The sequence below is a fragment of the Saccostrea cucullata genome, unplaced genomic scaffold, assembly GCF_032062105.1.
Source record: "Saccostrea cucullata isolate Sc308-1 unplaced genomic scaffold, CSIRO_AGI_Scuc_v1 ctg2491, whole genome shotgun sequence".
NCBI classification, from domain to species: Eukaryota; Metazoa; Mollusca; class Bivalvia; order Ostreida; family Ostreidae; genus Saccostrea; species Saccostrea cuccullata.
In genome coordinates this window covers 110,966-122,548 of record NW_026940558.1, presented here as the reverse complement: position 1 = coordinate 122,548, position 11,583 = coordinate 110,966, and the positions used below count along the sequence as shown (strand labels likewise).

The window sequence follows — 11,583 nt, the reverse complement described above, 5'->3', positions numbered from 1 at the left end:
GAATTTCAATTGGGACACAATAATACTTCGCTTCATTTACATGTTTCATGAGTTTCTAAATGATAATAAAATCGGCGAGCAATTTTTTTCATATATTAATCAATTTCAATAGAACTTGGATATTTGGAACAGTATTAAAATGATTGTCACAATACAAATCGGGAGCAGAGTGATCAGGCCTCTTCGATCAGAAGTGGGATTGGTCGTGAATAACTGCCATTGTGGAGAAGAATTCTAAAGCAACCGTGTGCTCCTTGTCATGATCGAGCAAACGGAAAGAACCGTCGACAATTTAATATTTAAGGCGGCCAAATTGGGTTTTATTTTGTGAAAACTACAATAGCAAAAGTCTTCATTTTTATTGCGTGGACCATGCGGTCCACGCAGTAGATATATAAGCGAAGCTAAAGCGGATGCCCTGGGCAAACGACAGGCTGCGCATGCGCGCAAATGCTAGAAAGTTCGCCTTGGGTAACTTAACCGTAGAATAATTCGCCCTATTCGAATTAAAATATGCCATTCATTTGCAAATCGCGCTTTTAAATCTGCATATCGCATTTACTTATTCATTGACATATCCGATTTCCTCTCTTTTACATATACTTTTATACTAAACATTGATTCTACGGTAAAGACATTTTAAGAGTACGGTATATAGATACATGTTACTTATCAACTTGAATGAAAAACGTCACTCAACGAACAGAGATACATGTAGCTTTTAAAAGGTAGAGCAAGTTTTCAGCGGCATAAGTTTTGTGCATTAGGGTGGTAAAATAATTTAATCTTTCAGCAATCTTAATATTGTTTGATAAAGGTCTGTAGCAACGGCTTTTAATGTGTGTGTGTGTTGGGGGGGGGGGGGGTCCGACAAAAAAAAAAAAACAAATCTGCATACTACAGAACTATGCTACTCGTGAATCATCACACTTCCATTTTTCCCATAATAAATCCAGAACAGGTGTCAAGTCTTAGCCAAAATGAGTTATACGTGTCAAAATAAACCGATTTTTTATAACGTGTTAAAACTGACAAAACTAAAGGTCGCAAATCCACTGTAATCGGAGATAAAATTTCACACTACAATCAGTTATAAGAACACTTTTCCAATTATTTTAGAATAAGTGAACAAACCTTACATGCATATTCCCTACACCTAGAAGTTTGAATTTCAGTTAGAAAAAAACACGCATATGGTCCACGTATTGCAGTCCTTTTTTAAAGGACAGCAACTTGTACCATATATAACTAACTTTAGTTTTAGTGTATATGCACAGTTTGGGGGAAATTCACCGTCCAGGTACATGTATTTTCAAGGACCGTCTCAAAATACAGGTACATTTACGATATCATTATATAAAAAAGTGCCAATTTATAGCACTTTCAAGCATATTATAGAAATACTACAATAGACTTTTTGTTTAAACTACAGTGGACCTTCAGATATCCGGACGCCAGATAACTGGATGCTTCCATAGGGGCTTGTCTTCCGGATTGATAAATGTAAAATGATTTTTCAAAAATTTGTACCTACAATAAATACACTCTAGAAATTGCTTTAATAAAGATTTTGACATGATCAGGCGAGAAAAAAATGTTTTAAAAAAGGTACTACACCTATATACATAAACTCTCAAAGGGACGCAAGCTGTCATCTTGGAAAAAATACCCCCTCCCACTTCAGCACCTATTTCTGGACTCTAAGGCATTTATTTATTTAGTTGCCACAGTTCTCTTCGCTACAGTGATGATTTTCCTAAATGTTGATGCTGTTGTCATTTGTTGACATGCGTTTAATCAACAGAAAACAGTTACGATTTCTTTGACTTGGAGCTCATCTCGCTGATCAACCTCAAAAGAACGGAAGTTGACAGGGTTGCATGGTAACGACGCAAGGGCAATAATCGTGATGATAGCCTTATAGAGCTTATAGAGCAAGTGTCCTGTAAATATTGTAACAAATCCCTTATATATTAAATGAGCCTTGACGATTTAGCCCGTGAAACCAAACTTTAGCCGGTATTTACGAGTTTTTACTGTCCTTTTCTTGTCGGTAAACATTTTTTCCGCGAAGCTGGGAGTCCTTTGGTGTTACCATTTGCTTTCGATTACCCTCTGAGTTTTCCATGTACAAAAGTCAACTTCCGTTCTTTTGAGGTCGATCAGCGAGATGAGCTCCAAGTCAAAGAAATCGTAACTGTTTTCTGTTGATTAAACGCATGTCAACAAATGACAACAGCATCAACATTTAGGAAAATCATCACTGTAGCGAAGAGAACTGTGGCAACTAAATAAATAAATGCCTTAGAGTCCAGAAATAGGTGTTGAAGTGGGAGGGGGTATTTTTTCCAAGATGGCAGCTTGCGTCCCTTTGAGAGTTTATGTATATAGGTGTAGTACGTACCTTTTTTAAAACATTTTTTTTCACCGGATCATATCAGAATCTTTATTAAAGCAATTTCTAGAGTGTATTTAATGTAGGTACAAATTTTTGAAAAATTATTTTACATTTATCAATCCAGAAGACAAGCCCCTATGGATGCTTCAGTATCTGGACGATTTTTCATCAGAACAGATTTTAAAAAATGTTATTTTGTCTTGTTAAACTAGTGATTCAGGTATCTGGACACTTCACATATCCGGACAAATTCACTGAGAACCAAAGGGTCCAAATAATTGAGGGTCCACTGTATACTATTTTATGAGTAATATTAAATTAAACAATATAAATGTATGTAAGAAACACATAAATCTGCCTTGTCTTAAAATGCAAAAATTAACTAATGTTTGTGTTTTTATACAGTAATACAAAGTATGACGTGCAAAAGGGATTCATATGAAAACAAAATGAGAATAATGGAAATTTTCTTAAATTTCTATGTTTAAAATTTCAAGAATGTATGATTATTATCTTTACTGGAATAACATTTTTATTACCCATTTCTTAAGAGCTTCAGTTTATCAAAACAAAAGCACACCATAACGAGTTCAACCTACAGCGTCGTGCTAAAAGTATTCGCGGAAAAATGGCGGCCTTCGTAAAACGTTTACGCTTTGTGTTTTTTTTTCAAATCGTTCACAATCATTATGCAATCGCTTTTTTGTATTTTTACATCATCCCCAAAACTGCGTATGTTAAAGTTTATGGCAGTGATGTCATGTTTGACGTCTGCTAAAGTTAGACTACCGAATATTGCGGACTGTAATCAGCATGGGTAGAAAATCAAAAGAACTGTCACTGGAGATAAAACAGCTTATTATAGATTTTAAAAGAAAACGGACATAAAGTCAGTGAGATCTCAAGAATTATGAAAAATCCCAAATCTACATGAACATCAATTTGAAAGCGTTTCATCAGCGAAAAAGTGTGGAAAGAGCTCCTCGTTCGGGACGTCCCAGGAAAGTGTCAAAACGAGGTGAAGTAAGATTACTTCGTATGGTTAGGAAGAACCGGGGAAGTGTTTTGAAGGATATAACAACTGATTTTAATGATGGAAATTATTGTGAACCTATTAGTCAACGGACAGACAAGCGGAAACGTTTAGCATGGTGTTTACTCAAACGAAGGTGGACTGTTGAACAAACCTATCATAATTTAATCGTGTATACGTCTGGAGATCCTCCTAGGAATCGTACCGTCCGGAGTGCAAGTATGCGATTTCAAAACCAAAAGGTTCCGTAATGATATGGGGATGCATCAGCTGTTATGGTCCAGGGACTCTATGCAAGGTAATATTAATTGAAAATTGTTGGTAAGAATTAAAAGACAGATCCAAAATCACGCCGGAGATATTACCAATCCTGATCAGCTGTTCGCTGTTATTTTGCATACTTTGCAGAATTTCATTATAAAATATATTCAAATCCTTTATAAATCCATCCTAAAACGCATTATTTAACTAAGTACTGAAGGTAAGCGTTTGTATTTGGATGACTTTTAATGTTGCAAGCGCGATAATTCTCAAATCACGTCCGCCATTTTTCCGCAATACTTTTGTCTCGACGCTGTATCTATCAATTGAAAATTCGGTTAAAAGGTCAGTTATATAAAATTGAAATTACAATTTATACCTGTCTGTTTTTTTAAAATTTGTTTAATTTCATAATTAATCGGAAAAGTTGCTTCAAAATAGTAAATACGCTTCATTTTACTATGATGCGGGAAAAATTGCGCAATAGAAACCACAGTCAGCCCCCTCCAATAATGGTCTAACAATTTGCAAGAATGAAATCCTTGTCAGAATTAGCCTTAACAACAGATTGTACTTGTGTCGACAACAGAATTTACGACACAAATAGAGATAACGAACATTATCTCAACTTTAAATGCTAATTGACGTTTTGATTGCATTCTTATTGTTAGGCATTATTTACACTGATTTTTCTTTGGATTTTCCGGATACTTTTATGACAGGAAGCACACGCCTGATGTGACTGACTGGCAGGGGATGCTCACTTCTCCATGGCACAATTAAGATCCCACCTCTGGTGTATTGGCTCTTCGTTTAATCTATGCGTATTTTCTATGCACGAACAATTTTTACAACAACGTAGACTATTTCTTTACAATCGTCAACTTACCTTACTCTTGCAGCAATATAACTTCTACACCTTTATATGGAGTTTATATTACTCGGTTGATTCGATACGCAGAAGCATGCTCTACGTATAAAAAAGTTTCAAAACGAAGTGAATTATTAGAAAACAGGTTAAAACAAGAATATCAACAATCTCGTTTAAATTCATTATTTCATTATTTGGTCGATGAAATGAAATTAACAGCAAATATATTTTATCATTGAGTCATTTGCTGATTGACGTTTTTCGTACTAATTGTTTAGTACTTATATATTATATATTCAAGAAGTGGAGTAAATCAGATGTGGATACTAAAAAAATCTAAAAAAAACTTTTGGACAATTTGAAATCACAAGACTTTACAAAAATCAACAGCATAAAAACTTGCGACTTTTCAACTTTATACACAACAATTCCCCACGACAAATTAAAATCCAGGCTTTTTGATATCATTGACAGCTGCTTCTTTCAACAAAAATGGAAAAAATTATTTTGTTAAAACAGATTCTGATTGCACATATAAGTACTCTGAAGTTGACATCAAGAAGATGCTTGAGTTTCTGATTGACAATATCTATGTGGTTTTTGGAGACCAGGTATTCCAACAATCTATTGGAATTCCCATGGGTACAAATTGCGCTCCGTTATTAGCAGACTTATTTTTATATTTATATGAAGCAGAATTTATGCAGAATCTTTTAATTGAAAAGAAGAAAACACTTGTTGTGGCCTTCAACTCGACATTTAGATATATCGACGACGTATTGTCAATTAATAATGACAATTTACATTCCTACATCGACACGATATATCCTGCTGAGCTTGAGATAAAAGATACCACAGTCCGACACTTCTGCTTCATACTTGGATATTTGACTTGAAAAAGACACTAATGGTAATCTAACAAGCAAGCTATATGATAAACGTAATGACTTTAGCTTTTCTATCGTCAACTTCCCTTACTTATGCAGCAGTATACCATCATCACCTGCATACGGAGTATTTATATCTCAGTTGATTCGATACGCAAGAGCATGCTCTACGTACGAACAATTTCTTAAACGAGGTAAATTATTGACAAGCAAGTTGATGAAACAAGAATATCAACAGTCTTGTTTAAAGTCATCATTTCGTAAATTCTATGGTCGATACAATGACCTTGTCAGCAAATACAATTTATCATTGAATGAAATGCTGACTGACGTTTTTCATACCAATTGTTAGTCCATTATTTATACACTGAATTGACCACGGATTTTTTCCGTTATATCCTGATTATGACAACGAGCACAAGGCGGGTGTGACCGGTCGGCAGGGGATGCTCACTCCTCCATGGCACCTGATCCCACCTCTGATGTTTCGGAGGTCCGTGTTTGCTTTGCTTTTGTTTTGTATATTTGTTTGATGGACGTTGAGATTGAATGCTGTTCGTTGTTTCCATATCCTTCTTAGTACTGTGACTGGTCGGCAGGGGATGCTCGCTTAATCCCATTGCACCTGATCCCACCTCAGGAGTTTTGGAGATCCACGTTTGCTCTGGTCCTATCTTGTATCGTTGTATGGACTGATTTTGAATACTGTTCGTTACCTCCATATGTTAGCTTTAATTATAAGTTAAAAGTTTTTCTTTTACTCTGTATTGGTACATGAATTTGCATTTGCTCTCGCTAGGTGCAGATTATTGGAAATTTACAGAATATCATCATCAAAAGAGTCAATAAGATTTTCGAATTACATTCTGTTTTTCGTATCCAGGTATAATTGTAAAGAGCTACAATGTCTCTGTCAAAGTACACGTCCACAACTGAGACAACAAACCTGGCACGTGTTGCCAGACTTATCCTCGGTCCTTGTACAGATGTTTTACGGGACATTCTCAGAAAGGAAGTTCCTCCCTCTACTTTATCAAGAACGGTTGGGACCTGGATTGATCACCTTAAGAACCAGAATGAAAAAAATCCTCTTTCAAAACAACACACAGATATCATTTTCCCGCCTCCTACAAAACAATATGGCGGAGATTACTCCGACTTTGATGTCACTATTCTATATTTTCTTTTACGAAACGTTTGCAACATTACTGAACATACGGTGGGATGGGGGAAAGAGCCAAATCCCGGAGATAGAAGTGTGTCTGCTAACATTGAAAGAATTCGACTGATAAGGAACAAATATTATGGACACACGTCAGACTTCTCTTTAGAGGAGTCCGATTTTAAACAAGAATGGAGGAATATTCGTGACATAATTGTAGAGTTAGAGTGTTATCTAGGAACAGCCACGGCCCTTCAGGACTCTGTTAACGAAATCAAAAAGTGCTCAATGGATCCAGATTTGGATAAAAATTACATCAATAAGCTTTTAGTGATTGACGAATTACAAAATACTGTTGAAATCCTTTCAGGTAACTATTATTGATTAGAGCTGGAATAAAGCGTTTAGCTTAAAGATTAAGCTATAATTTATATCTTATTCATGAAACTGTGACTTATGTTGTTGTTTCATCATGATGGTTACTGATTTATCATTTCAGATGACATTAAAAAACTTCAATGTGTGATCCCTGCGCATGTTAGAGGTATGTTATTCCACGACTTCTTGCAATAGAGCACAATATAAGAAACAATTTTTTTTACCAGATTGATCTTTCAAATCTATTCTTTTTCATCTAACTGAATTTTTTTCATTTCCTTCATCTCACTTAAATGATATTTTAATAAGTTAATGTATGTCTTGTTGTCGATAGATTTTAAAGGTAGAGAATAGGACTCAAATAAGTTTGCTGCACCTTTCAACAACTTGTTTGAAGAAAATATCATCCACATATTAAACTTATATATATTGTTTACGTTATACTAAAAACACAGTCATTATCAAATAACTCTGAACAGGCATTTTATTATGAATATTTATATTTTATAAGCACAACACGAGGCAGAATATATCAGAAAATGGAGAGAAGAAGATTCGGTATTTGTGGAAACCCATGGGTTCCTTGAAATGCTTCAGAAGGTGAGAGAGCAGCCTTATGTGACGTTTGTTGGTGTCCCGGGATCTGGTAAATCCGCCACAGCTCAGCACATTGCTCTGATACTGCAGAAGGAAGGATACGAAGTGGTACCTGTGTCGGATTTCAGAGATCTCACTGAGTATTGCGATCCTCAAAATCCTCAGGTTTTTGTTATCAATGATGTGATAGGTGTATTAGGTGTACAAAAAGCAAAACTAGAATCCTTTCTAGAGTATGAGCAAAAACTTATAAAACCGTCTTTTGAGAAAACAAAGGTTCTTTTGACATGCAGAGAAACTCTTTTTAACCAGTTAAACAAATCTTTCTTCACTAATGAACAAAATGTAATTAAGCTTCACAGCTTGGAGAATGAATTGAGTGAGGATGACCAAAGAAGTATTCTTGAGAAACATGGGTTAGATAGAAACCTATTGTCTTCTGCATTGCTAACAGAAGCATCGAGAATGTTTCCTCTCTTGTGTAAATTATATTCAAATGATCAAAAATTCAGAATCAACGGTGAGCGCTTTTTTATTAGTCCCATCCGATGCATTATCGAGGACTTCGACAAGATGCAACAAATAAACGGTTTGTTTTATGCAACGTTAGTGTTGTGCATGTTACATAACAACATATTGTCTGAAGATATTCTAAAGGATGGAGAAAATAAATGTCTTCAGAAAATGAAGTATGCAGTGTTGGAAAGCTGCGAAGTTGAATGTAGCACAGATACATTTAAGTTTGTAAAAGCATTGTCAGCGATGGAGGGGACATACACAAAACGTATTGGTACTACATTCATGTTTGTTCATGATTCCATGTTTGAAATAACTGCATATCATTTTGGTAGACAGTTCCCGGAACTAATTTTACAATACATGAAAAGTAGTTACCTTGCAAATTATGTGAAGCTTGAGGAATATAACTTTGAAAATGAAAATACTTTCCATTCAAAAAGCATTAACGTCATTTATGCACAAACTGGGAGTGGAAAAAACAGTTTGGAAGTAACGGATGTTAGCTGCGATGACAAAAATGAAGTCGGAGATGTTACAAATTTGTTTATTAAACTATCTAAAAACCTGTATTTAATGTTTGCAGAAAGGTTGTACAGAGATATCGAAAATATGGAATTGTATGATGTTTTTATGAATAATGCATTGAAAGACAATCAGTTTTGTAAAGATTTTATTGCTGTTTTGGGGAAAAGAACGTACGCAGAATTAAAAGATGTATTTCTTTCTAAACAAGAAAACGTATCTAAAATACTGGGAAACGAAAAACGTTATCATGAAAATAATGAGAAATGGAACAAAAGAATTGAGACACGTCAAGAAAAGCTTTTGGTAGATACGCGAGGAGGACCATTTTTTGTGCCATCAACATGCAATGTGAGAGTGATCAGCTGGGTAATATACTATGGACATCACCAAATACTGAGATACATTTTAGAACAAACTGAACTTCACAGAGAAACACAGTCTGTGCTGTTCAAAGGTTTTTCTGTCGGTCATGGGGGTTTTAGTGGAACGACAGAACAGGAAGCAAATATAGCAGAACAAACCCGCTTACTTGTTCTAAGTTGCTATAGTGGTGATATTGAGTCTGTTAGAATTTTACTCAAACATGTTGATTTAAACTCTTCTATAAATAGGACACCACAGCACAACAATAATTCAGGATATATATTTCCAATGGATACGCCACTGACTGCGGCATGTTTATTTGGTCTTATCTCTGTAGTGAAAGAATTGCTTGCGATAGGGGCTGGTGTAGATATACCAGGTCATATTCATACACCTCTGACAGCAGCGTGTCTTGGTGGGCATTTGAGTGTTGTAAAAGAGCTATGCAAAAGAGGTGCAAACGTCAATTTACATGGGAACCGGGGACATCAATTGCAGGTACATATCGGAAATGGTGTTTATATTCTTGCGGACTTAGTGTTCCTCAATTATGATAAGAATTTGAACGATTCTCAGTGTGTATCACCTGAAGAAGCTTTTTTTTCCGACAAAGATCCTCCTATAACACCACTGATATCTGCATGTCAAAAAGGTCATTTGATTGTGGTTAAAGAACTACTTGAATGGGGGGCTGATATCCATCCAAAATTTGTATTCAAAACTCCATTAACTGTTGCTTGTGAATATGAACATTTAAATATTGTGAAAGAACTGTTGAAGTTTGGAACAAATGTGAACTTCAATCCTTGGTATACAAATATTAGGTCACCATTTCAATATAGGACACCTTTAATGGCTGCTTGTGAAAAAGGAAATTTAGAAATTGTTAGAGAACTATTGAATGCAAATTCAAATGTTAATACAATGTTTGCAGGAAAAACACCATTGACTATTGCATGTTGGAAAGGATCTGTTGGTGTTGTACGAGAATTGCTCAGGAAAAGAGCTAATGTCAATGTACATGGTAGAAGTAGCACTCCACTCATAGCTTCCTGTACAAAAGGTCATGTTGTTCTTGTAAGAGAACTTCTAAATCAAGGAGCTGAAGTCAATCAGGAAATTGCTGATGAAACGCCTTTGATGGTTGCATGTAGAAATGACAGTACAAATATTTTAAATCTGCTTCTTAAAAGTGGCGCTAACACCAACTTCCAGAATAAGAGAGGCGAAACACCACTTCATGTTGCATTGAAAAACGAAAAACCATGCCCACTTGTTTTAAAAATGCTTCTTGAAAATGGTGCTGATTGTATTCTTTGTAGGAAAGACGGACTATCGCCATTGTACATTGCTTTGATAGAAAAAAATATAAACCTTATACGCCTGCATGAGCGGCCAGAAAAGAAGATAAAACAGAAAATAAATCTGCATTTGTTTCATATCCTTGTAGAAATTCGGCGTGTGGGCGTTATCACAGATAGTAAGGATGATGTAGTTCTTAAAAGGAATAAATTTTGGTGTTTAAAAGAGGACTGGCACTTTAACATTATCAAATATGCTGGTTGTGTTGAATTTAAACAACTTCTTAAATTTGGGCTAGATTCGAATCAAGACATTTTAATTTGGAGTAAATTTGGTGATATAGACCTGAAACCTCTACTTTTTAAAGTAATTGACGGCAGTAGGTTCCGAAATAGTGCGAGTCGAAGCGATGTCGTGAATATTCTTCTAAAAGCAGGCGCTGATGTAAATTTGAGAGCGAAGTACAAAGAATATACCTTTATTGTAGACAAAATTGGTGTATCCGCCTTAGAAAGAACGAGACGATTGATTTGTCAATGGAAAAACACCAACCTGGCGTTTGGTATGGAGTTCATACAACTAGGGGATTTACATTGCATAAAGAAAGACATAAAAAAACGTGTTAGAAGATACTCTGTTTAAAACGGGGCGATCATGATGAAGTTATTCTATGTTTTGTCGTAAGAAACATAAAAAAGTTTTTTCATTCATATTTCGATTTAAAGGTTCGGAAAGTTGCCTGCTGCAGTAACCGAATCAACATGATTATGACAAATGTAATATTTAATTTATCGAGATAACGAACAATATTCAAGATCAAAAGTCCATAGAACAATACCAAAAAGGAGCAGCGCAAACATGGACCTCCAAAACATCAGAGGTGGGAAGCGAAATAACCTTTGCTCATAGAATCCTCTTTTATATTTTGATAAATTCCAAACGATGATTAAGAAACATTTAATCAGGCTCATTACTATAAGAAAGGTTTCTACAATCTTGATAAAGAGTCAGAATTTAGAAATAAAAGTAAATCTATCATCTTCACTCTTTGATTGTATGTAAAGTCCTTTCTACAGATTGAATATGATAGAATTATTTACCTAACCGTGACAGTCAACGACGAATTTCAAAAGTGCAAGGGCATTTTTAAGACGAAATCATAATTAACTTTTTAAACATTTTAACACCCTGTTTGATATTTGAAAAGTGATGAGGTACAATATCTATTTACCATTTCATTGTTAAAATAAAATTTATACGACGTAACATGTTTTTGGATTTTACAAA

At 35.1% G+C, this 11,583-nt stretch overlaps 1 protein-coding gene across 1 annotated transcript; it reads left to right on the top strand.

Annotated features, from left to right (window-relative positions):
• Nucleotides 1-7,578: 7,578 nt before the first annotated feature.
• LOC134255601 (uncharacterized) lies at nucleotides 7,579-10,938 on the top strand. Its single transcript, XM_062738127.1, has one exon. The coding sequence runs from the start codon at nucleotides 7,579-7,581 to the stop codon at nucleotides 10,936-10,938; it is 3,360 nt and encodes a 1,119-aa protein (XP_062594111.1).
• The last annotated feature ends 645 nt before the right edge of the window (nucleotides 10,939-11,583 follow it).

Coding starts and splice junctions, on each gene's coding strand:
- LOC134255601 (XM_062738127.1), top strand. CDS start 7,579: ATGCTTCAGAAGGTGAGAGAGCAGCCTTATGTGACGTTTGTTGGTGTC.